A 26,358-nucleotide genomic window follows, 5' to 3' on the forward strand; every position below is an offset into this window, starting at 1 on the left:
AAGTAACGTGCTTAATCACGAATTAAAGAGTTAATAAGACCGCCAACTGCTCCCGTTATCTGTGTAATACAGAAACTTCTTCGCGAGGTTGAGCCTCACGCGCGCCGTCGCAAAGACTGTTGTTATTCGTAACCCTCTATCGTTCGTTTATAGAAAAACCGTTGAAAAGCCGCCAACTTCCGTATGCACCACCACGCGCTTTTCTGAGTTCGGTACCCTACACGACGGGTCGAAGGGCGTGACGTGGCGGGCGTGACTAGGCAAAGGGAAAGATGAAAACGCAGGGTCAAATATTGCAAAAATACGCATAAACCAGAGGCCCAAAGAAAGTTCCATTTTGAACGAAGGGCGCTGTTTCTCCGCGTTTCACCGTCGATTGAACCACCGGAGTTTGGATTACGCCGTCGCTGGACCTTCTTCTTGTTGTTCTAGAATTACCTTCCTATAAACCGACTCGGTGACGCCGGATCGGGGGACTTTGGTGCAATTGGAGCGAGGAAATGAGTGGATGGGATAGGGTTAGACCATCGGGTTCGAGATTTGGCCGTGGTAATTCTGCAATGCACGAGAGGACCACCTCTACTACTGTCTCTTATACACATCTAGATGTGTATAAGAGACAGCTACTACAACGGTTCGACTCGGCCGAGTCCAGCCACAGGCCCCTGGTCATCGCACCATCTTCTGCAATGATCGCGACGCTAATCTTCTTGTCAAATTCAAGGTTTGATGATTTCTAAGTATTGCATTGATTTGTTTATTGGTGTTGTTTCGTGGTCATGATATAGATTTAATCCGGACTTTTTTTTTTTTCGTTTCGTTACAACTCCCTGAACTTGGCTTTGGTTCTCGAATGTTTTATTAGAAAGGAGTAACAAGGAGTTGTGAGCGAATATGTTATTGCTTGATTTGTCTTTGGCCATATACGCTCGTTGTCTTTGGCGTATCTTTAGCCAAAATTGTCTAGTTTTTATCTTCGTCCTATGAATTTGAATGGTTGTCAATTTGACGTTGTATGCAGGGGAATTCAGTTTCGACGACAAAGTACAACTTCTTCACTTTCTTTCCGAAAGGGCTGTTTGAACAGGTAACTAATTTTAAGCGTCCCAAGCCTATATACTGTTTCTTCATTTTGTTACTTCCATAGACCTTTTTCTTTTAATTGGGAGGATGCGAGTGATTGAACTTAGAAAAAGTTTACGCAAGAGTCATTATGGCTGTCTCGTAGATGATTTATAAAATGAACAACTGTTGAAAACTGGAGGGGTAGTTTCTATCATACTATTGGTCGAAGAACAAGGTAAATTGGAGACAACATGTTTATCATTTTGCTGTTATTAGGAACTCCAGTTTTTGAAGTGAATGGCTATGACATGCTCTTTACTTGATTTATCGTCTAATTATCTTTTGGAATTATTAGAGCATTTTTGGAATATGACGTTAGTTAATGGTATTTTTGTGTGATCAAATGATGTGGGTACTGTCCCAACTTCATTGTACTACTATCTCTTGCTCATTTTTATTGAGATCACACTATTACTGTTGAAATAAATGTAAATGTTGTATCTGCAGTTATTATAATTTTTATTTTTATTTTTTATGGAAAAAATTATTTGTTTAAAAATGGAAAAGTTGAATTGCAATACCCCAAAAGAAGAACACAGGAAAAGGGAAGATTAGTATACTCTAAATTAAGGCCGAAGGAATTTCCCTTACCCCCCCTACAAAAAAAAAAAAAAAAAAAAAAAAAAACTCTCCTATTGGCATTATAAAGAAATATTAAAGTTTTTTTTTTTTTGTTGTTATTGGTATTGTTTTTGCCAGTAATTTGACCCTGCTACCATCATAACTTTTTTGAAACATTACATCTCTGATTAGAGTTCTGTACTTTTTTTAACTGACAGTTCAGGCGTGTGGCCAACCTATACTTTCTTACCATCTCAATCTTATCGACAACACCCATCAGGTTAGTTAATAGATGGAAAGTGTAGTCACTTTGGGTAGCATTCCCCAGTTGCACTTCACATTGTTTCTTAATAATTGTTTGATATGTAGAAGATGTCACTTTGGGTTGGCTTATTCTTACTGTACTGTCCTTAATATCTTTCTGGAGTTGACATGAAATAAGTTCATTGTAGTTTAAAATTATAAATTGCTAAATGGTACACCATGGGAATTTATGAGATCCTGATCGGTCATGGGGATCCGTGAGATCCTGGTCAGGTGATTTACTATGTTAGAGAGCATGTGGTAAAATTCATTAGACAACCACGGATATTTCAAATGGAATTCAGATTTGTTGTTGTTCAATTTAACAAATTAGCTGATTGTCAATTTGGTTGAGAGGAAATAAGAGTCCTAGCTGAATGTTGAAAGGTAGGCAATGGTTTCTCCTTTGAACAATAAAGAACTTCTTGTACCTAATGTTTGCAGTCATTCTCTGAAGATGAAAGCAAGGATCTTGTAGCTAAACACCTATCGATCCATTTTATGGGAAATATGGCTTGCGAGTAACAAAAGAACTTTCTAATTGGTGGAAAGAAATTGTAACTTTCTTTGGGAGCTCACTGTTCTTGTTTCTTCCTGAAGATGTCTCTATGGTCCTTTTTTTTCAAAAAAAGAAAAGAAAAAAAGGAACTCTTTTTATAACTCGGTTTCTATGGGCTTCTAGCCTTGTTTGTTGTTTTTTTTTTCCGATGGAGTTTGTTACATGTACAAGCAAAACAAAGAAAAAAGAAGAAGAAATGAAATAGCCGATCTTGCCTCTATTGTGTGCTCTTCTCAAGCTTCTTTTCTTTTTTTTTTTTTCTTGGATTTTTTTAATTAAAAAATAGAGCTTGTTATAATCATGATTTTTTTTTTTGAATGTTGCTTATGTTGCTTTAAAATTCTATATTATATTCTCGCTTTTAATGTGTTGATTTATTTTGTTTGAGTTCTATGGTTTTAAATCGGGGTTCAGGCCATTGAATATTGTTTTAGTGATTACCTTTTTAATTATTATTCATTGTGCAGTCCTGTGCATCCAATTACAAATGTGGTCCCTTTAAGTCTGGTTCTACTCGTCTCTCTCATTAAAGAAGCATTTGAGGACTGGGTGAGTGCCCTAACTCTATGGTTGTCTTTCAATTATTTTGACTCTGACGTTGAAAATCCTTAATCAAACAATAATCCTAACTATAAGGTGCTTTGAATGCAAACTTCTTTGTTTACGTCTTGACATTTTAATCATGCCATGCAGAAACGATTCCAGAATGATATGGCAATTAATAATAATCCTGTAGATGTGCTGCAAGATCAGAAGTGGGAGAGTGTTCCTTGGAAAAGGTTGCAGGTTGGAGACGTTGTTAGGGTAAGTGCTGTTTTATTTTATGGCTAACATCAGTTTTCTATTGTTTTGTTCTCTATCTCGATTTTGAATATCTGAAAAAAAAAAAAAAAACTATTATTTGAAGAATAAGGTTGGCATCAGATAGGAGTTTGTTTCCCCTCCACTATGATTTGACAATGATACTTCAATTTATATTTATGTGCTTTGTTGTTTATAATCACTACTGAACCTAAAAGTTAAGTTGATGTGTTATGATACATTTAATATTATATCAATACGTTAACACTCCCTTTTATTTATGGGCTCGGAAATTTGCATAAGACTCAACAAGTGGTTAATTAGGAAGGTAATGGGCATTACAGGATTTAATCACAGGACCATCCTATGTTACATTACCAATAAACCAAATGTTTTTTTAGATAAGAAACAATTTTATTGATCGAATAGAATAATCCAAAGTGGTACAAAAGGGGTCGATCAATGGGATTACAAAAGTTGTCTCCAATTTGCAATAATGAAATTTAAACTAAAATTGTTAAAGAGATGTGTATTTTTACACCAAAAAATAGGATGGAAGATTGATAGATATAAGATTTCCTTGGAGGGTCTATCTTTGCCTTGGAAAAGCCGAGCATTTCTCTCACCCCATAATTTCCACAAAATGGGCACTAAACTCAAAATCGATGGGTTGCAATAAATTTAATCTTATATCAATACGTAAATAATATATCAGGACAAGGTTTTAAAACGCAGTGTTTCCTCAATTTAGAATGTTTCTATTGGTTTTTTTCTTTAACCTCTGATACCTTCCACGTTCACATGTCCCCCTCCATTTTACAGGATTGGAGGCCCTCTTTCTTTGGAGGAGCTTCTTTTTATGTCGTGGGCTGGTTTTTTTGGTGGCATGTGTATTATCTCACTTTATTCTCAATGAAAGATTGTTTCTTACCAAAAAAAAAAAATAAAAAATAAAAAAGTAATTAGAAAAAGAAGAACTTGCTCCCCTTCAAATGTCGTATTGCCCCTTAGGTTTGATGGGACGAGTAGGACTATGTAGAGCATCGGGTTGTCATTGAATGAAGCAGATATAAGGTTAAGGTGGATAGTGGGTATAGTCATAGTCATAGTCATGCTAGGTTGAGTGAATGTGGGGCAATTGCATTGCACTCTCTACAGATTTTGATGAAAAGGTATTAAAAAAAATACTTCGGTGAAAGCTTGAATAGAAAGATCACTACAAAAGGATTTCTCATAACTATTCGTTAGGTTTTATTCTATTGGATTGAAGTCCCACTTTTGAATGGTTAGTTTAGGTCTATTTGGCTCTTTTTATTGGGCTGTCAATTTGTATGTCCTTTTGCATTCCTCTATTTATTTATTTTTCAATCTCAATACAACTTGATTGTCATCCTTAAGAGAAAAAATGATTGAAACCCACATATTATTGAAGTCCACTACCAAAGGAGGTTCTACGTAGGAAATAACCTAGAGGCCAGTGGTTGAGAAAGGGGGATAATGTATTTGGGTTCTCTATAGATTGGGTCTTCCCATAGTGTGTGACCTTTAACTTACTTCCATTGAGACAATATCATGGATGCAGGTTCGGCAAGATGGATATTTTCCTGCGGATCTTCTTTTCCTTGCTAGTACAAATCCAGATGGCGTCTGCTACATTGAGGTTCTTTTTTCCATCTCAAGTGCAATTTAAGTCCTTTTAGTTTTGATTACATTAGGTTTTCTCCCTTTTGTTCATTTTAAATAAGCGCTGGTTTTAGAATGGTGATGAGAATTCAGCCCTCCAGAAAGTTCAAATGTTTGAATATTTTTATTTTTGGCTCATAGACTGCTAACTTGGACGGGGAGACAAATTTGAAGATTAGGAAGGCCCTGGAAAAGACCTGGGATTACCTGACTCCAGAGAAGGCATCTGAATTTAAAGGTTCACATTCTATATTTATTTTTTTATCATCTTGTGGGTTTTGCCGCAACTTATGTCATGAAATAGTTATGCATTTCTTGATTACTTTATGACTCAGAAGTTGAATAAATGTGAAATTATGACATAATAAATGTAATGCATGGCAACACCTGGTTATAGAAGTTGACATTGAGGATGAGGTAGCTGAATGCACATCTGTATTTTGTATTTAAAATAATAAATGTTTAATGATGTGAATAGCAATTCGTAAGATTTATGATGACAAATTATAGATCACTAAGAAAGTGAAAAAAATGTCCTTATATGTTCGGTGCTGTCTCAAGGTATGAATGGATCTCTTGAAAACATTCACTATTCAATCTTAGTTCAATTGTTTAGTTATTTTGAGTCTTTGCTTTCTTATACTCACTTAGAAAGAATGTCACTGATTTTTTGATTTTTTGGATAAAAAACATTTCATTAATGAATGAAATATCCAAAGAGTACAAAAGGGATAAACATCGAAAAATACAAATGAGGCCCGATCAATAGGGGAGGATAACAACAGAGAAAGAATGTCGTTGATAATGAATAATCTATGGTTCCATGCATGATTTCATTTCTTTAGTTTTCTGTGTGCTTTTTTGATATCATAAAAGATACTAGTTATTCTCTACCTCTCCAAAATGCAGGTGAAGTACAATGCGAGCAACCAAACAATTCACTCTACACTTTCACAGGCAATGTTATTATTCAGAAGCAAACATTACCTCTCAGCCCAAACCAACTTTTATTGCGAGTATGATTTTTTTCCCTTTCAATGTTGCAACTTGGTTTCTTGCTGTTTGTTGTGCTTGTATGGCCCTAAAAAAAGTTGGTTTTGGTCCAATCAAATAGGTTTTCTTTTCCCATAGAACCACTAACTTTTATGCTTTCTTATTATGATGGTTTACAGGGATGCAGTCTCAGGAATACTGAGTATATTGTTGGGGCGGTTATTTTTACTGGCCATGAAACAAAGGTCTGTTATCCTGCATCAATTAGTGGAAATACTGGATTTGCATAATAATATTATATTATGGTTTAGGTGCCAAAGGTTATTATATTGATTTCATGGTTTATTTTGTGAGTTTTAAAATTGAAGGATTCAGCAAAAATTATTGGAATCAATGATTTTTATCTCATGGGATGGCTAGAAGAAGGACGTAAACAATAGAGTTCTTAATGTAGCCTAAGAAAGGAGAGAAATCTCCAATAGTAATATCAAAGTTTTTATTACTATTGAAATAAAAAAGAACAACAACAGCGCAAGGTTTATGTGGAAAACTCTAAATCAAGAAGAAAAAACCAGTTCTTTTATTATTTTTCGCTAACTCATACGACACAGACCCAAGATAAAATAGACTATAGCAAACCCTAACACAAGAAAGGAAACGTAGAGCGATATGAAAAGACCAAAACGCCCTTAGGGCAAATATATAGCAGCCCCTTATTTTCAACAATTATGAATAAAAAATTATCAATACAAGAAGACAATCCCTATATTTATAGAGAATTGGAAAAGAAACTAATCCTAATCCTAATCCTAATAAACTAAGGAAATTAATCAGTATCCTAATTAATCGAGGAAACTAATCCTAATCCTAATCAATTAAGGATTTGACCAAGATATTCTAATCTAATCTTATCCTAGTATATTAGTTCTTGAGGAAACATGCGAGGATTTGGAATGTGTATGACAAAGAAAATAATGTTGTCAGCTCCTTATCACAGCGCTTTTGTAACTTCTCTATAATTTCATATTTGCACAGTGGTTTAATTTCATTTTCTTCTTCCGTAGTTTGTGACTGTACATTGATTCCCCTTGTCTTTGTAATTACTCTGACGGGATTTACTTTGAGATATTTATTATAGATCCTTATTGCTCCTAACGTTTAGGAGGAAGAGTACCAATTAATTGTGAAGTGAGGGGAGTACCATGTCTCAGCTTAGGAAGTAGGTAGTCAAAATAATTGTAGCGGAATCTGGTTATTCTTAACCTTACGTATTGTGTTGTATGACACAAACTGAATAAAGGAATGGTGAGTAGATGGTGGCTAGAGCCAATGTTCGAAATATCGAAGTCCCAATTTCGTGGAAATATCGATATCGATGAAAATTTCGGAAAACTTTATGAAAATTGATGAAAATTATTAATAATTAGTTAATGAAACTTTGATTGTGGCTGAATTAGACTATAATTGATTATTTTAATCTTCATTTCTATAAAATAGGACAACATTTAGATGTATATTGTAAAATATTTGTGTAAATATTAATGCGAAAGTAGAAATTAAAAAATAATAATAATAATTACAAAATAATATCAAATATTGGAAATTAATTACAAAATTAAAGGATGCTTATAAAATAATTGTAAATTGTTTATTATAAAATAAAGTGGATACAAAAATGAAAAATTATAGCATTAAACTAACATAATTCTCCCCCTACCAAAATTCCGAACCGATCAAAATCTGAAAATTTTGAGATGTTGACGGAAATTTTGAACTATGGCTAGAGCAGGAGAGCTTGGAATCGTCTTCTTACAGAAGCACAAAAAACAAGCTCAACAAAAAGGGGAACTCCCTCTACTTTGAAAGCAGTTGTTTCTATAAAAAATGATTAATCTCTCTCTCTCTCTTAAATGAAAGCAACCACTTTCATTGAGAAAAAAATGAAAGAATACACAGAAGCACAAAAAACAAGCTCAACAAAAAGGGGAACTCCCTCTACTTTAAAAGCAGTTGTTTCTATAAAAAATGATTCATCTCTCTCTCTCTCTTTTAAATGAAAGCAACCACTTTCATTGAGAAAAAAATGAAAGAATACACAGAAGCACAAAAAACAAGCTCAACCAAAAGGGGAACTCCCTCTACAAGAAGGGACTCCAACTAAGAGAAATAGTGCCTTTAGAATAATTACAAAAGATCTTCGAAATCGAAAGCCACAAGGAAACATGGAAGCAAACAAGGGACCAAATCTCCCTAGAGTCTCTATCCATGCCCCTAAACACCCTACTATTCTGCTAAAAAATGATTTATCTGGTTAGGAACCCATTAAGGTGGCTCTGGTGGTAAGAGCTTGGATCTCTTGGAGATATCCTCTTCTGTTCAGTGTTCCACCATTAGGTGGAATCCATAATAATTTGACACTTGATGTCTCTTGGAGTTGGTTTTGGGTTATGTGAAGCCTCCTTGAAGGTTAGTGTGGCGGGGTGGGCCATGAAAAAGTAGGGAAAAATACAATACTAATCAACCTGGGTTTTTACAAGGTTACCAGTTACCTTTCACCCTTTTTGTGGTGCACTTCCTCTTTAACACCGACTTCTTAACTTATTGGTTTTTGTCCTTCTTGGTCAAACTTTGATGATGTTTATTTTTGTGAACTCTGTTTGGAATGAATAAATATGCAGGTTATGATGAATGCTATGAATGTTCCATCCAAAAGAAGTACTCTGGAAAAGAAACTTGACAAACTTATACTTACACTGTTTGCTACTCTGTTTATGATGTGTTTGATTGGAGCCATTGGCAGGTACGATAAATTTGATTCATTTTATTGATAAGTTTTCTACTCATTCTTTTTCAGTTTTTGTCAATGATGGTTTATTCTATTTCTCTGGTGCTTTGAATTTGTAGTGGTGTGTTCGTAAACCAAAAATACTACTACTTAGCTCTTGATAAGGGAGGTGAAAACCAATTCAACCCTCGCAACCGATTCCTGGTAACTTCTTGTTATTGGTTAATCTTTGTCTCTCTTCTTTTTCTTCTTCTTTTCTTTTTTCTTTGGGTGCTGTTGATTTCGGAATAGTGACTTCCACAGGTTATCATTCTGACCATGTTTACCCTGATTACTCTATACTCGACAATCATTCCTATTTCTCTTTATGTTTCCATTGAGGTGGGTAATATGATCCATCATTGAATTGGTTCTGGATTCGTAATGCACACATTCATCGTCTGGGGGTTTATTTTTCCTCTTAACGCAATTTTCAGATGATCAAATTTATTCAATCGACACAATATATCAATAAGGATCTAAATATGTTTCATGCTGATAGCAATACCCCTGCATTGGCCAGAACTTCCAATCTGAACGAAGAACTTGGTCAGGTAAATATTTACTTGACAAAATATTTTTGAAGCAATATGGAGACTGTAACATTTTATCAAAGATGGTATTTCAGTCGTTTTAAATCGTGGCTTTTGATCAGGTAGAATACATCTTTTCAGATAAAACTGGTACTCTTACTAGGAATCTAATGGAGTTTTTTAAGTGTTCAATTGGTGGAGAGATTTATGGCACTGGTATCACTGAAATAGAGAGGGGAATTGCTGAGCAGAATGGCTTGAAAGTGGAGGAGGTTTGTGTTCTATAACATATGCAGTGATGAATGGATAGGACCAGTTCAACTTAGAGACTATTGTTTTGCAGCCACACAAATCAGCCAATGCTATTCAAGAAAAGGGATTTAACTTCGATGATGCGAGGCTTATGAGAGGAGCATGGAGAAATGAGCCCAACTCTGATCTTTGTAAGGTATGTTAACTATTTAAAATAATGTGCACGGTCAGTTAGGAGTGTGGACCAACCAACCACCACACTTTGTTTTTTTTATTCTAGACTTTGCACCTTCAATTTAACATTTGGGATGCCATCTAGTGTCTGAAGCTTTAATTATGTGTGAGTTCTTGATTTTGTGGGTTTTTTTCATTTCTCCCTTTTCTTTTTTGGTGATTGGACTTAATAGTCTCTCATTCTCTCATATGTTGTATTTTTGTTCTTTGAATTATTATGCTTGCCATCCCTTTCAAGGACAAGAAGGGAATCTTTTGGAAGAATTTAGTTGTTTTTTTTTCCTCCTTTTTTATTTGGTGGTTTGGCTTGAAAGAAATCATCGGACCTTTGGTTCCAAGGAGAAAGTGTGCTTGGTTTACCCAGAAAAAAAAAGGAAGTCTTCTTGGTCTTTCTTGAAAATGTTCTTTACCTTGCTCGTTCATGATGTAAATTGAAATTTATTTTTCTTTCTTATAGTTTTGCTTCACTTTTGTCCAATTGGATGGAGAAGTTTATTGTAACTCTTTGGATTGGGGTCTTTCTTCCCCCTGTAAACTTGATATATCAACAAAATTATTTCTTATTTAAAAAAAAAAAAAAAAGAACTTCTATGTTTAACGTTGAACTTGTGATTGTTCATGACTCAGTTTAATGGCTGCCTCATGTAAATCTTGTTATTTTTTTACTGTTGCTGTGATCCTCAAGTTCCCCAAAGAATTTTGGTTTGACCATAATGATTAATATAACTAAACAAAGCGGGAAAGAATTTTTAGGATATACCTTTGACAAGGACTGTAGGAATTGATGCCATTATCTTTGTATTGATGGAGTGGGTTTGTATTTAAAGCATTAATACATGCAATAACTAAAAGTATGTTATGTTTCTTTATTAGGAATTTTTCAGATGCCTTGCTATTTGTCATACTGTACTCCCTGAGGGTGATGAATCCCCAGAAAAGATCACATATCAAGCAGCATCACCTGATGAGGCTGCCTTGGTAACTGCTGCTAAAAACTTTGGCTTCTTCTTTTACAGGTTTGCACATCCTATCTAAATATGTTCCATGAGTTCCAAGGTTTACACAACAGATTCCAAGTGAACTCTGTTTCCTCTTCACTTGGGCATTATGTTAGTCTTATAGTGTGGTGGACCTGGTGGTAGAAACTCATGCATTTGATACTTTTGTCTACTGCCAGTCCCATGTAGCTTTGGCACAGGGTTAAAGGATTTCCCTTTTATTTACACTCATTGGAATAGTATTTTGCTTGTAAAGTTTTTCCATGTCGATTGTGGCCATAAAAATGTACCCTTGGCATTTGGCATAGTATGACATGGTGAAATTATGGAATTTTTCCGATTGTATGTCTAGTAACATCAGGTGGTAATTTCTGTCCCACTTTCTATTATCCCAGGCGTACACCTACTACAATATATGTTCGCGAATCTCATGTTGAGAAGATGGGTAAAATCCAAGATGTTTCTTATGAAATTCTCAATGTACTTGAGTTCAATAGGTTGGTATAGTGTATTCCTTCAATATGCTTCAATTTGATACAATTTTACTTGTAACCCTATAAATTTGTCAATTGTATTTGCTATTGATAACAGTGTAAGGAAGCGTCAGTCCGTGGTGTGTCGTTATTCTGATGGCAGGCTTGTCCTGTACTGCAAGGTAATCTTTTAATATTTTGTGATTTAACTTTCTGTTTGTCGATTTTTTGATATGTGGTTATTTGCTCTGACCAGGGTGCTGATACGGTAGTATATGAGAGATTGGCTGGTGGAAATGATGATCTGAAGAATATAACAAGGGAACACTTGGAGAAGTTTGGATCTTCCGGTCTGAGAACCCTCTGCCTTGCTTACAGAGATTTGCATCCTGATGTGTATGAAAGCTGGAATGAAAAATTCATTCAAGCTAAGTCTTCATTAAGAGATCGTGAAAAGAAATTGGATGAGGTGGGTTAAGTAATTATGATGTTTTCTTTTCTTGTAGAAAAGTATACCTTTTTTCTCCCCTTTTTCTCCACCCCCGCCCTCCCGGTGAAGGCTGATTGCAACAATCTTCATTGAATGGGGCTATTCTTCATCTCAGGACATGTGGTCCAGTGTTTGTTCCTTGTGGGAAATTGTGTGTGTGTCATCTCTATTCTTTAGACGTATGCTCAAGAGAGGAAAGTAAAATGAACAACTTTAGTGTGGATAGGGAAACCCCGCTTAAAGAACTACAAAAAGATTAAGACAGAAAAAAGAGAATCCTTTCAATGGTTAATAATCATCAAATACCTATAATTACAAAAGAATATGTCGTTCTCCACCCTTTTGTAATTATAGCTTATTGACTTGACCCCCATGACAAATGGGAGGAGTTTCTTGCAATTATTCAGAAGTAGGGTTTCTGTTCCCTTTATATATAGAAGAAAAAAAAGGAAGAATATGTCATCTCTATTCTTGAATAGTTTATTGAGAAATGCGATTATTCTACTAATCAGAATCTTCTAATATTTTTGTCTCAGTCAATATGTGAGCATCACTCGTTTTATTTTATGGAATGAAAGTATATTTGCTCAAGTGTGTGATTTCTACCATCATGGTGGTTGACATCTCTTTATAATTTACTTGAATGGAATGAGAAAGAAAATCTTATTTCAAAGTGAACACTTACCACCATTGATTTAAAGAGTTGATGGAATTAATTTGGAATCTCATATCTTTAGACCATTGGATAATTTATTGATAAATTTCCTTTGAAGGAGAACTTCCGTCTTCATGGACTTGTGGGGCCAGATTTATGTCATGATGATATGGTGGTGTTCTCACGTAGAAATTATGAAAAAAATGCAGGTTGCAGAACTTATAGAGAAAGACCTTATTTTGATTGGTTGTACTGCGATAGAAGATAAGCTTCAAGAAGGAGTACCAAACTGTATACAGACACTTTCTAGAGCTGGTATCAAGATTTGGGTGCTAACAGGAGACAAGATGGAAACTGCTATTAATATAGCTTATGGTAGGTTGACATTTTGGCAGTAGCTACAACTAAAGTAAAACAATAGCCAAATTAAATAATTTGATGATTATATTATTTGTAACTATTTGATTCATATGTAGTTCCTATCTTTTTCAGCTTGCAATTTAATAAACAATGAAATGAAACAATTTATCATCAGTTCCGAAACGGATGCAATCAGAGAAGTTGAAAACAGGGTAAGCATCCAGCATTTTAGCTAGTGATGATATGACATGTTGGTCAATATTGTTTTCATCTGTGCTACTACTCTGCTAATACTTGCATTTTTATTAGGGTGACCAAGTAGAACTTGCACGTTTTATTAGAGAAGAAGTAAAAAGGGAACTGAAGAAATGTCTTGAGGAAGCACAGCAGTGTTTACATTCTGTCTCTCCACCAAAATTAGCACTCGTTATAGATGGAAAATGTTTGATGTATGCATTAGATCCAAGTCTACGAGTTACTTTGCTAAACTTGAGCTTGAATTGTACTTCAGTTGTTTGCTGCCGGGTTTCTCCTTTGCAGAAAGCACAGGTTAGACTCCCTTAGAAAGCAACTTGTTATCCACGGCATGCTTTATTGTTATTTTTTAAAAATATTATTATGCTACTTGCGTAGAGAAGTCTATTGCTTTTATTTAGAGTGACATTGTTTTTATTAAAATATATGCATGTATGTTTCAGAGAGTTACCTTCTGTTTGTCATACTGGCTGTAGTATTACTGATGTGGTCGATCTAATAAGTAATAATTGAAAACCTTGCTTTTATATTCAGTGATATGATAGCTTCTAAGTAACTTAAATCATTATGAGTTGGCTCAATGGTCAAAGTTCATACTCCTCCAACATGGTTGATATGAAAATATAGTGACTTGAAATTAGGAACCATTTGTATGTGAACTCCTAATTTATAAACACTAAAGCCCACAAATTGATTTGTTTCCTACTGGTGTAAAACCAAAGGATAGAAAAAACTCTCAAATGATTTTATTGTCTCCAAAATATTGACCAAACCTATTATTTACAGGCATGGGTTAACAACAAACTGTTTTACAAAGACTACCTGTATTAAAAGGTAGTTGGTTAAGGTCTATTAGTTACAACACCTAAAAATTAACTGACTAAAGAAAACTAATTAAACATTCTTATAACTGATACATCATATTCCACCCCCTTATAAAAAACTCGTCCTCGAGTTGTCTTGCCTAAACAAGAAGAATGTCTTGCCTAAACAAGAAGAATCTAAAAGAATTATTAAAGGATCAGTAAGTGCACCGGGACATCTCAACTAGGTTGACACCCCCTTAGCACTATCATCATATCCACTATCGTTTTAAGTTGCCAAGTGAAAGTCATCTGGGGCATGATAGGGATGCAAGTCTGCTACATTGAACACTGGATTGATGTGTAAATCTAAAGGCAATTTCAAATGATAGGCATTAGAACCATACGCTCGAAGGACTTTGAAAGGACTGAGCTTTCTATTTTTTAGGTTATTATAGGTGCCAACTGGGAATCTGTTTTTTCGAAGATGAACCATAACCAAATCCCCTATTTGAAATTGTTGGAGTCGTCGATGTGTGTCAGCTGCCTTTTTGTATGAAGTGTTTGCTTTCTTGATGTTTGCTTGTACTTCTTGATGGAGTTGGATAATCTTGTCAGCCATCTCTTCAACATTGCTGTTAAGACCAACAGAAGGAAGTTGAGCGAGATCAATAGTTAAAGAGGGAAGTTTAATATATACAATTTCAAATGGACACTTCCCTATAAATCTGTTCTTAGGAAAATTCAGCTTGTGCAAGCACTAAATCCCATTGTTTTGGATGTTCTCTACATAGGTAGCATATTAAATTGCCCAAAGTCCAATTAGTAACCTCTGTTTGACCGTCTGTTTGAGGGTGACTGGTAGTGTTGTATTTAAGGGAAGTATGGAACTTTCGCCGAAGTGTTTTCCAAAAATGACTAAGAATTTTTACATTCCTATCTGAAACGATAGTTTTTGGGATGCCATGAAGTCGAGCTATGTCCCAGAAAAATAAGTTAGCTATGTATACAACATCATGAGATTTTTTACACGGTATAAAGTGACTCATTTTACTGAAGCTATCTACATCTAACATTACCGAATCATGTCCCTTTTGAGTTTTTGGTAGTCCAAGGACAAAGTCCATAGACAAATCCTCCCATATAGAAGTTTGAGTGGGTAAAGGTGTGTAGAGACCGGCATTAGTAGATGTTCCTTTGGCAGTTTGGCAAATGAAACATCTTTTGACAAAGTTTTGTACATCATGTTTTAATTGGGGCCAAAAGAGCTGAGTTGAACGAAGGTCAATCGTTTTAGAAATACCAAAGTGACCAACTAGGCCTCCAGAATGGAGATCTTTTATTATAGATTCCCGAAGTGAAGTACTAGGGATACACAAGCCGTTTCTAACAGAAAATTATAAAAAATGTGGAAGCCACCGGAGTTAATATTATTAGAGTATTTGTACCAAATCTCTTGAAAGTCGGGGTCAATTGGATATAGATCAGGGATATGGTGAAAGGCAATAACCTCACCAGCTAGGATAGTTAATAGTTCTCCTTTCTACTTAATGCATCTGCTGCTTTGTTGTCTTTACTAGCTTGGTGGCGAATAACAAAGGCAAACCTTTGCAGAAACGAGAGCCATCTAGCATGCATCTGCTAATTTGTTTTTGAGATTTAAGATACTTCAAAGAAAAATGGTCAGTTAGTAAAATAAATTCCTTATCGAGTAAATAATGCTTTCATAGTTTAAGAGCTCTCACGAGAGCATATAATTCTGGTTTATATGTGCTCCAATTTTGTTCTGGAGGACTTAGTTTTTCACTAAAATATTCAATAGGGTGACCATTTTGGGATAAAGCTGCACTATTCCTATGCTACATACGTCGATTGCCACTTGAAAAGGTATGGTAAAGTCGGGGAGTTTGAGCACAAGACTATGGCTTAAGAGGTGTTTGATTTTCTTAAACTATATGCCTGTTCTGTGCCCCATTTGAAGTTATTTTTGCGTAAGCAATCTGTTAAGGGAGCTTTCACACTGCTAAAATTTTTAATGAATTTCCTATAGAAGGATGCTAGACCTAAGGAAGATTGGATTTTTTTAATTGTTGATGGTGTTGGCCAACTAGAAATGGCTTCTACCTTCTTTGGATCAACTTAGATTCCGTTCTTTCCTATTGTAAATCCTAGAAAATAAATTTTATGCACCAAAAAGACACATTTTTTTATGTTTAAGTAGAATTGATTTTTGGATAAAGTGGAAAAAACAGTGTGAATCATTCAAGTGCTCCTGAACAGTCTTACTAAAAACAAGTATGTCATCAAAATAAAGAACAAATTTATTGAGGAAAGGAAGAAAAACCTTGTTCTTTAGGTGCATGAATGTATTGGGAGCATTTGAGAGGCCAAATGGCATGACAAGCCATTCAAATAGACTTTCATTTGTTTTGAAGGCGGTTTTCCATTCATCGCTAGGTTTTATACGAATTTGATGATAACTACTATGGATATCCAATTTAGAAAAGATGTTAGCACCTCTGAGTTGATCAAGAAGGTCCCCAATCTGAAGAATTGGAAATCTGTATTTTATTGTGATTTTGTTGATCGCCCTGCTATCAACACACATCCACCAACTACCATCCTTCTTTAGTGTATAATGCTGGGACTGCGCAAGGGCTAATACTAGGTTGGATGAAGCCTTTGTGGAGTAAATCTTGAATATGATCATGCAAGATTTTATATTCTGTCGGGCTCATGGGCTCATCTTGTAATGGGTCAAGCGAGGTAAAGAGGCTCTTGGAATGAAATCTATTTGGTGTTGGATGTCCTGGATGGAGGGGGGTAATTGAGTTAGAGTGTTACTATATTTGGAAATTCCTCAAATAGTTGTTGTATTGTGGCAGGTAATGGTGTTGTAGAAATCATTTCTTCATGTCCTTTCACTACTAAACCCCAGACCATGTCTTCCTTTTGTCTGATAAATTGTTTGCCACTTAAGACACAAAATAGCTGACCTTTAGGCTCCTTTGTAGCATTTGTTGTGACTGGTTTATGAAGTGGAAGGAGAACTATTTTCAATTCATGTGTTGGCACGGTCCTTGTGGATTGCTTGCAAGTCATATTGCCAAGGCCGTCCGAGGAGGATGTGGCAGATGTCCATTTCCAAATCATCGTAGTCTATTTGATCTTTATAGTTGTTGCCAATAGATAATTGAATGGTGCAAGTGTGAGAAACCAGTGCTTCTCCCCCTTTCTTAATCCAACTCACTTTATATGGGCTCGGGTGTGGTTCTAATGGGAGATTGAGGGCTTGAACAAGTTTTTTAGAAACCACATTCTCGAAGCTACCACTGTCAATTATGACATTACAACCTTTCCTTTTACTGTGCATCTTGTTTTGAACAAGGAGTGTCGTTGAGAGTTTGGTTCACTCTTTGGTGTAAGCAAAATTCTTTGAATAATACAAGAAACACCGTCACCCTCATCTAGTTCCAAGAAATTTGTTTCCTCCACTTCTTCATCATCTAAGGCATAATCGGGTGCATCTTCTTCTCCCACCACTGCCATTGTTCGACGATCTGAGCAGTTATTGGACAAATGCTCTGTTTTTCCACATCTAAAGCACTTTCCAAAAGTTGGACGATCATAAGGATTAGTTTGCTTCTTTGTATTTTCACCTTGACTTTGATCTTTGTTGTTGGATGTCTCTGCCTGTTTCAATTTCGAAGTACTCCCCTGAGATTGGTTGGTTTGAGTCCTTATCATTGGAAAAGTGTTTTTCCTAACATTAGTTGTCGTAGAATCCCATTGATTTCTTCTATGAATTTTCTTATTTTGAGAATCATTCATTTCTTCCAGAGTCTCGGCTAAAGAAATGACAAAAAAGAAAGCTCAAAGATTGAATCTTGACCTTTTCTTTAATGTCTGCACGCAGCCCTTCAATGAATCTTGCAATGAGGTGTTGCTCATTTTCAAGTAGATTAGTTCATGCACCTAGCCGATGAAAATCTTCCATGTAGTCGGCTCAAATCTTGGTCCCTGACACAAGTTTTGATACTGATTATACAGAATCTGCTTATAATTGGTAGGCAAGAATCTGTCCTTCATTAGCCGTTTCAACCTCTCCCAACTTGTTATTGGATTGTTCCCGTTTCATTACCTATTTACTTCCAATTGTTCCCACCAAGCTGAAGCACCACCACAAAATTTCAAAGCCACCAGCTGAACTTTCTTATGTTTTGGAGTATTAGCATATTTGAAGAAGCTTTTGACATTCTTGATCCACTCCAAGAAGTCTTCTATGTCTCTTTTCCCATTAACGTGGAAATATCTAATTTTACTCTATATTCATTTTGTTCTTGATGTTGGTGTCCCCCAACCCTCCAACGCCATAGGTGTTCTTCATTTTCTCCTTCTTCTTCGGTTGAAGAGTCGTTGTACTGCTGTTTTCTTCTCTGGAAATTAAGCATTCTTGGTCGTTCTTGTTGTAATGCAGGCCAATCTTGAATGTTTCTTGGTTTATTTCCAAGTCGAACATTGGGGTTTTGCCTTTCTTGAGGGGGATTGTTGATTCTTGCATAGAATTTTCTTGGTTTTGTGGTTGTTGTCTAATCATTTGTAGCTCCCCTGCGATTTCATCAACTTTTGTCATCAGTCTTTCCATCATTCTTTGGGATTCTTCCATGGACTGCATGCGTCTCGTTAAAGTTCTTGGTGATTGGGCTGTGAACTCCCCGCTTCATTGTCTGTGGCTTTGGAATCATTGCCATTGGTAGGCTTATTCCCTGCCATCAGCTCCCAGAATTCTGCTCTGATATTAAATGATGTAAAACCAAATGATAGAAAAAACTCTCAAATGATTTTATTATCTCCAAAATACTGACCCAACCTATTATTTATAGGCATGGGTTAAAAATTAACTTTTTTACAAAGACTACCTGTAAATAAAAGGTAGTTGGTTAAGGTCTATTAGTTACAGCACCTAAAAATTAACTAACTAAACATAATTAAGTAAACATTCTTATAACTGATACATCACCTACCCTACTTATCAGGTAGGACATAGATCACCTTAAGATCAAGCTCTTGAGACATTTTTTCTTTCTTGGGCTGGTTTCTTTGGTTACTTTGGGCAAAGCCCCTCCAATTGATAAACTCTTAAGTCAAGCTCTTTGGAAGTATAAAAGTTCGAGGAGAATAAATATAGTCCTTTGGATAATGATTTTTGGAACTCTAAACTGTTCAAGTCTGCTGCAAAAGAAGCTTGCCTCCCATTACATTTCTCCCAATAGATGTGCTTTGTGTAAAAGAAATTGGGAGGTTCTCCAACACCTTCTTTTCGATTGCATTTATGCTCAAAACTGCTGGGTATCACTCTTCAAGATCTTTAATTTAAGTTGGGCTTTTGGGACAGCATTTAGAGATAATGTTCAGCAGCTGTTAATAGGTCCAAGCCTCAAGAAATCTCATCAAATTTTGTGGGTCAGTGCTGTAAAGGCAGTGTTATATGAGTTGTGGTTTGAACGGAACCAAAGAGTCCTCCAAGACAAGGAAACTCCATGGTTTACAAGGTTTGAAGCAGCCAAGCTTAAAGCCTCACTTTGGTGCTCTCTCACAAGCCCCTTCGCAGACTACTCTAGTCAGGAAATCAACTTGAATTGGCACGCCTTTCTTTCTCTGGCATTTTGAAGCCTCCCTTCCAAAGGACTTTTAGCTTCCATTGGTTTATTTTATTCTCAGATTGTCTAGCTCTTATTTTGTCCCCATTTGCAGTTTGTCTCTCAATGTAATGTTTTGAAACCATGTATTTTCATTTGCTACTAGTATTCGGAAGTGATGGGGTGCTAAGGGGGTGTCAACCTAGTTGAGATGTCCTGGTGCACCTGCCGATCCTTTTGGTATCCATGTATTTTGAGCATTAGTCTCATTTCATTTTCTTAATGAATAAAGAGACTAGTTTCCTTTTCAAAAAAAAAAAAAAAATCTCATTGAAAGGTTGTTTCTTTAACCCAAAAAAAAAAAAACCCACAAGATAAGATGATTCCTACTTGAATGTTCTTGCCATGCAACTCAACTCATGAACTACATAATTCAAGATCTATTAGCTGAACTTCAAAGAACACAAAGACTGCAAGCTTGGAAGTGATTTTGAAATTGTTAAAATCACTTTTGACATGCTTAAAATTACTTCATAACATGTCGTTAATCATTCCAAATGAATTTAATATTTAATTTTACACTTTTAAATGCAATTTTCATATCATCAAAGTTGGTTTTGAATGATTAAAAATATGTTTTATATGTTTTATAATGATTTTGAAAATGACAAAAGTGATTTTGACTATTTTAGTTTCTCCACCATCTTTATTTTGAAAATTAAAAAGTACGGTACATTAAATATAACAAATCTAGAGGAAGTTGGAAATGAAAACCACCGTCTGTCTCTGTGTTTTATAACCAAGAAACGACATTGCTGAACAATCTGAACATTAGAAACAGCATAAAAATTGATGACTAACAACAATCTAACAAATCTAAAAGTCTCTAAGGTTACCTCAAGAGCTCAAGCTTGTTTGGTGTAGAAACGTATGGCGACAGCCAATGCCAAAATTGCAAGTGGCACGAGGAATTGAAGAAGCTTGATGATGAACTCGTATGTCTTGTCCTGATTGTAATGAGGCTGTTTTGGAGGTGTATATGCGACCTTCTTTGGAATTGTTGAAGCATCAATCTCCCCAACATAGTATTGATCCATCATTTCTCTTGCATTGTCACTGACATCTTCAAAGTCATCGATTGCGTCTTTTCCTGTAGCTGATAACATAACATCGTCACCACCAGGATGGTCTTCTAAGAACTTGGTCACATCATATACCTTGCCACTGATAATGAGCCAACAGTCCTTATGATTGTTGTGCTCAGCAACTTCCTTCAAACTGAAAACCTTTTCTCCGCTACCCATTTCGTGGAATTGGATTGGTGGGTCGGATTGGATCCGATAGAGAAGCAGAGGAAAGGGGAAAGTGGGCGATGAGCACGAAGATGAAAGAGTTGACCATTTTAGAATCACCCCCAAACATACTCTAAAATTCATTTATTGTAATCTATCCTGGAACAACCTAATGGTCAAAGCTTTAATAGCCTTCCAAAACTCTAAATGCATGCCACATCATTAATCAATGGGCATAATGACTAAGATACCCCTATTTATCATGTTCTGGAAAGGATGAAACTGAAAAGTGAAAACAATAAAATTACATCTAAATTGTTAATGTAAATAATAATTCCGAGTCTTTGGTAGTTCATATGATTAAATCATGGTTACCATCTATCTAAAATGTTAATTATAAGTATTCCATCTTTCTAGGTTTTTGGTGCTGGATTATGTCCAGACTCCAGTCACATAATTCTTCTGTAGAATTAGTGAAAGCATGAAATTATACCGTCATATTTAATTTTTTTTAAATAAGACACCCACAGTTATTGAAAGAAAATGAAAGAGAGAATGTGGATTTTTCATTCACAAAAGCATCAAAAGCTAGAGAAACCCAATCTCTCTGTTCTTTTCTAAGGGGAAGGAAACTCTCAGTCACTGTTTAATCATCTCTTGCAGGTGACAAGTCTGGTGAAGAAAGGTGCAAAGAAAATAACACTTAGTATTGGCGATGGCGCTAATGATGTTAGCATGATTCAAGCAGCTCATGTGGGCATTGGAATAAGTGGTCAGGAGGGAATGCAAGCAGTGATGGCTAGTGATTTTGCTATTGCCCAGTTTCGATTTCTCACAGATTTACTCCTTGTGCATGGGCGATGGTCATATCTTAGAATATGCAAGGTTCCCACTTATTTTTTTACATTTTATGATCTTTCTTTCTGAATGCTTGCACATTCTCTCGTTAATTAGCTGGTTATGACATTAAATGCATATTTGAGAATAAATTTGAAATGGTTAAAATTACTTTCATGTTTGAAGTCATTTTCAAATATGCCCTTATTTTATGAGACTTTTAATGAATGGACTTGTTCTCTGGCAGGTTGTCACATACTTCTTTTACAAGAATCTTACGTTCACTTTAACTCAGTTTTGGTTTACCTTCCAAACTGGATTTTCTGGTCAAAGATTCTACGATGATTGGTTTCAGTCATTGTATAATGTCATATTCACCGCCCTACCTGTAATAATTGTTGGACTGTTTGACAAGGTACTGCATTCTTTCTTACTACTTTGCTCATGGCGTGTAATGCTCTGCTATTGAAGAGATGACTATAGTTCGTGGAGATTTTCTTTTGTTTCGTTAAGATGAAATCTATCCTTGAACTCTCCCTACCAATTAATATCATATAATATATATATTTTGCCAGGATGTCAGTGCTGCCCTTTCCAAAAAGTACCCTGAGCTCTACAGAGAGGGAATAAGAAATGTGTTTTTCAAGTGGAGAGTTGTGACAACTTGGGCTTTCTTTTCCATCTACCAATCTTTAGTCTTTTATTATTTTATAACCGCTTCTAGTTCCAGCAGTCAATCGTCATCTGGCAAGGTGTTTGGTCTGTGGGATATCAGCACGATGACTTTCACATGCATTGTAGTGACTGTGAATCTGCGGCTGCTTATGATCTGTAATTCAATTACCCGGTGGCATTACATTACGGTTGGGGGAAGCATTTTAGCATGGTTCCTATTTATTTTCTTATATTCCGGTATTATGACACCACATGATAGGCAGGTTAGTTCTGTTCTTATATTCCTTAAAAAAATTAATTTTAATTTTTTTTTAATTTTAACTTTTTTGCTTTGAATACTCATTTTATTATTGCCTCTTTTTCTGCAGGAGAATGTATATTTCGTTATATATGTCTTAATGAGTACATTATACTTTTACGTAGCTGTTATTCTCGTCCCCGTTGTTGCACTTCTTTGTGATTTCGCTTACCAAGGGTATGCATTCTTTGAACTATTTTGCTACTTATCGGTAGGAAATACATCACATAGTTTCTTGTTTCTTAAGCTTTCTTTTATACGTTATCATTTAGTGCTGCAATCCGTGTAAATTTTTTGCAGAGAAGCCTAATTGGGTAATTGTTTTTAGACTTTTGATCTATGTTATCAAAAGGTCAAAAACTCCCTTGAAAGCGAATAAAATTTGATATCTCCACAATGAAGCAAGCTTCTGCTACAAAACAAACATTTTAAGAAATCCAAGGAATATGCATTTGCATATGTTCTTAGAAGGATATTGCCATCGGATTGCTAGATTAACGATTAAACTGGACAATTTGGCAACCTTGACCTGTTTTGTCTTGGATTGCTAGATTAACGACTAAACTGGACAGTTTGGCACAACCTGTCTGGCGAATTTCCTTTTCCAAAATGAACTGAATTCTTATTTACCATCGGATTTTAGATGGCTGATTGACCAACCTTGGCCTGTTTTTTCTTGGATTGCTAGATTAACAACCTAAACTGGACAATTTGGCATAACCTGTCCGGCGAATTTCTTTTTCCAAAATGGACTGTATTCTTATTCTGAAATTCCGTCTTGTTTAACAGAAACTTGAATATCAAAGTGGCTAGTGCGATGGAATTTTGTACCATTACAATTATTGTAATCTGTTAACCATTTCTTTTGTATTCAGATGATTAGATGAAATAAGATGAAGATAGTGAGTCAACTTATTATTACACCTTTTGTTTTATTGCTATTATATTTTTCACTGGGAAATTTTTTTATGTGTATACAGCCTTCAGAGATGGTTTTTCCCCTACGATTATCAGATAGTACAAGAAATACATAGACATGAACCTGAAGGTAGAGGTACGGCAGGATTGCTGGAGATTCAGAACCATCTTACACCAGAAGAGGCAAGAAGCTATGCCATGTCTCAACTCCCTCGAGAATTATCGAAGCACACTGGCTTTGCTTTCGACTCACCTGGCTACGAGTCATTTTTTGCTGCACAGCTTGGTATTTATGCCCCACAGAAGGCATGGGATGTTGCTAGGAGAGCCAGTGTTAAGTCGAGACCAAAGCTTAGGGAAAAGAAGTAAGGTAGATTTGATCATTATTGTACAAAATTCTTCATATCAAAGGTGAACCTCAGAAAAATCATTAGTATTAGCTTTGCTGTGCCATATTTTAGCATTTGATTTTGCAGCACACCATTTGGTTCCCTCTTTCTCCCATTAGTCATCTTTTTTTTCCTTCTGAGAGACTAGTGGTTATTAGAAATGTAATGGTATATATTGATATGTCGATGTAATTTTAATACCAAATGAAGTTGTAATTTTTGACTGGTCGGATTGTAGCTAAGCCCATAGGAACCTATCCGTTGACCATTAACCTATCTCATGTTCTAGTTAGTGCACATTATCATTCAGCGATAGCTGAATTTTCAAGTTTTTTACTTTTACTTCCTACATTGTCTTATTTAATTTTCAATTTCAATGAATTATATCCTCTTCTCCTTCATAAACATTATCTCCTTCATTAGTCTACCAAAAGTTCTAATCCCCAGGTTGGTTATAGTTGAAAAAATCATGGATTTTAAAGGTTATAATGATAAGATTTTTTTCAGCTGATTCAGGTATCTTCCCTACACCACATCCATCAAGAGAAAGCAAAACAGAAGTCAAGCCTCCTATGCGCTCTACTTAATGCAAGCTGTTTTAGATTCTCTTGGAGGCAAATTGATTCAGCAAGGTCATTTAAATTACAGAAATATATCATTTTATGGCTTCTTCGGATCTCAATTTGAAAATACACTGCTTAGATGGTTGCTTAAGCCATGTAGCCTCTGCAGGTGCAGACAACAGCACAGAAAATAGCATCTTTGATGTGATGGTCAGGTCTTTGCTGAGTCGAAAACTCTGACCAAATTCTGAAAAATCCAATTTGAAGAATTTGAAAGATTGCTTGGCCTAACTAGATTCAAATTCTCCAAAGATTTTGACTTCTCAAAATGGCCACAATAGTTGTAGATAAGGATTAAAATATCAATATTGATATTGATATTGATATTTCAATGTCGTGGATATATAAGATAATTTTGTAATTCAGAAAATTTAGAAAATTTGTTTAGATTAATAATTAAGTTGCTTTTATTTCCCAATTAAGTTATGAATATTGTTATTAATATTTCTATTCATATTGAATTAAATAGATGAGTTTGAGTATTTATAAAAGATATCAAAGATATTCGTATATATTTAATATTGATATCGAACCATTCAATTTACGGATATATTGACATTTTGATGGATATTTCCAGCCATTGGCATCAAGTTTCTTTGTGTAATTATGGATTTGAGAAAGAAGTTGGGACAACAGCAGCTTGTAGCATATGCTTGACCATTTTTTGGGATTGTTCATCAGCACCTATTCCGTAATCTGTAATCTATTTTGGAAAAAAAAAAAAACCATTTTATATCATGTAGTTTTCAGAAACTATTGCTTGAAGTTGAGTGGGGAAACTTTTGATGGTCAAGAAGTTGTGTAGACGACAATTAAGAACTTAATTATGTGGTGCACCATATATATGCTGTCTATTTTTGAGACAACATAAACCAAGAATCATGTTATCTATCACATCTTTATTTAGTTAAATGGAAGAGTTTTAAATTCCAGAAGAACCAAGTAAAAACCATTTTATTTCCCTATAATTTTTTTTAGTCTTACACAGACGACACATGGACAACTTAAAACTAAGTAAAAGAAAAAAAATTGAATTGGCATTTGGGAATTAGAATCGTTGCTTTGAGGATATTTGTAAACATTAAATGAAATATTGTTCCAGTAATGATCATAATCATATCAAATTAGTGGGAACATATTGCAAAGTTGTCTTGTACGAATCCATGAGAATGAGATTTGTAACAGTATTCAAAGCTTTTCTATTCCAATTATTAAAATCTTTCACAGCCCTAATTAATAATTATAGATATTTTTTTAGTTTTAACCTTCTTTAAGCTCCACCATCAGGCAGAAAGAATCCCCATCCTTCCACTTCCCTTTGCTCTATTTCACAATGATGTTATTTTTAATCTTCAGTTTTTAAAATTTTGAACTAAGTCTCTAATTAACCTTTATTTCCTTATCATTATAACAAGAAAATTCCCGATTTTTTAAGATAAAATAATCAAAAAGAAATTTTTGGACGTTAACTTTATCTATTAACTTTTACATCTTTCACGATCAGTGTACCAGTTAACATGAGCATAGTTCAACGTTAATTAACACATATTTCTTTCAATCATATTCCTTACTCCTACAGTTATTGTACTAAAAATATATAAATATATATATATAATAGTTGAAACTTTTTAAAATGCATAGTCCAAGTAAGACAAATATATCAAGTTTAGAGATCACAAAGTAGATGATAGTTTTGAGATGTTTATGAAAGGTTAAAGGTAATGTTGCAACTTTAAAGACATAGTTGAAGTTTTTTAAAAAAGTAATAATAAATTTAGGCCATAC

At 35.1% G+C, this 26,358-nt stretch overlaps 2 protein-coding genes across 6 annotated transcripts; one reads left to right on the top strand and one right to left on the bottom strand.

Moving 5' to 3' along the window:
• Positions 1-286: 286 nt before the first annotated feature.
• Positions 287-24,991, top strand: LOC120081249 (phospholipid-transporting ATPase 3). Of its 5 annotated transcripts, none has more exons than XR_005482745.1 (30): positions 287-579; positions 624-724; positions 1,022-1,087; positions 1,905-1,966; positions 3,016-3,097; positions 3,242-3,352; positions 4,932-5,009; positions 5,174-5,270; positions 5,942-6,048; positions 6,205-6,270; positions 8,704-8,825; positions 8,930-9,014; positions 9,114-9,191; positions 9,287-9,403; positions 9,505-9,654; positions 9,726-9,830; positions 10,742-10,884; positions 11,262-11,363; positions 11,458-11,521; positions 11,596-11,808; positions 12,694-12,859; positions 12,977-13,056; positions 13,154-13,393; positions 21,497-21,718; positions 21,918-22,085; positions 22,246-22,608; positions 22,714-22,820; positions 23,624-23,931; positions 24,458-24,582; positions 24,683-24,991. XR_005482745.1 is itself a non-coding variant. In XM_039035965.1 (29 exons), exons 1-28 carry the CDS (start codon positions 501-503, stop codon positions 23,928-23,930), a joined length of 3,681 nt encoding a protein of 1,226 aa, XP_038891893.1. In that variant the 5' UTR covers positions 287-500; the 3' UTR covers position 23,931; positions 24,458-24,991. The 5 variants fall into 5 exon arrangements, 3 of the variants coding, with proteins under 3 accessions (XP_038891893.1, XP_038891894.1, XP_038891895.1); XR_005482746.1 differs by having other exon boundaries at positions 24,467-24,582; XM_039035965.1 differs by having other exon boundaries at positions 24,458-24,991.
• LOC120081250 (cytochrome b5-like) lies at positions 13,400-21,455 on the bottom strand. Its single transcript, XM_039035969.1, has one exon. It carries the CDS (start codon positions 20,975-20,977, stop codon positions 20,447-20,449), a length of 531 nt encoding a protein of 176 aa, XP_038891897.1. The 5' UTR covers positions 20,978-21,455; the 3' UTR covers positions 13,400-20,446.
• Positions 24,992-26,358: the final 1,367 nt, after the last annotated feature.

The sequence above is a fragment of the Benincasa hispida genome, chromosome 7, assembly GCF_009727055.1.
Source record: "Benincasa hispida cultivar B227 chromosome 7, ASM972705v1, whole genome shotgun sequence".
NCBI lineage: Eukaryota > Viridiplantae > Streptophyta > Magnoliopsida > Cucurbitales > Cucurbitaceae > Benincasa > Benincasa hispida.

Coding starts and splice junctions, on each gene's coding strand:
- LOC120081249 (XM_039035965.1), top strand. CDS start 501: ATGAGTGGATGGGATAGGGTTAGACCATCGGGTTCGAGATTTGGCCGT. Junction 1,088..1,904: donor CGAAAGGGCTGTTTGAACAG/GTAACTAATTTT, acceptor TTTAACTGACAG/TTCAGGCGTGTGGCCAACCT. Junction 21,719..21,917: donor CATATCTTAGAATATGCAAG/GTTCCCACTTAT, acceptor GTTCTCTGGCAG/GTTGTCACATACTTCTTTTA.
- LOC120081250 (XM_039035969.1), bottom strand. CDS start 20,977: ATGAATTTTAGAGTATGTTTGGGGGTGATTCTAAAATGGTCAACTCTT.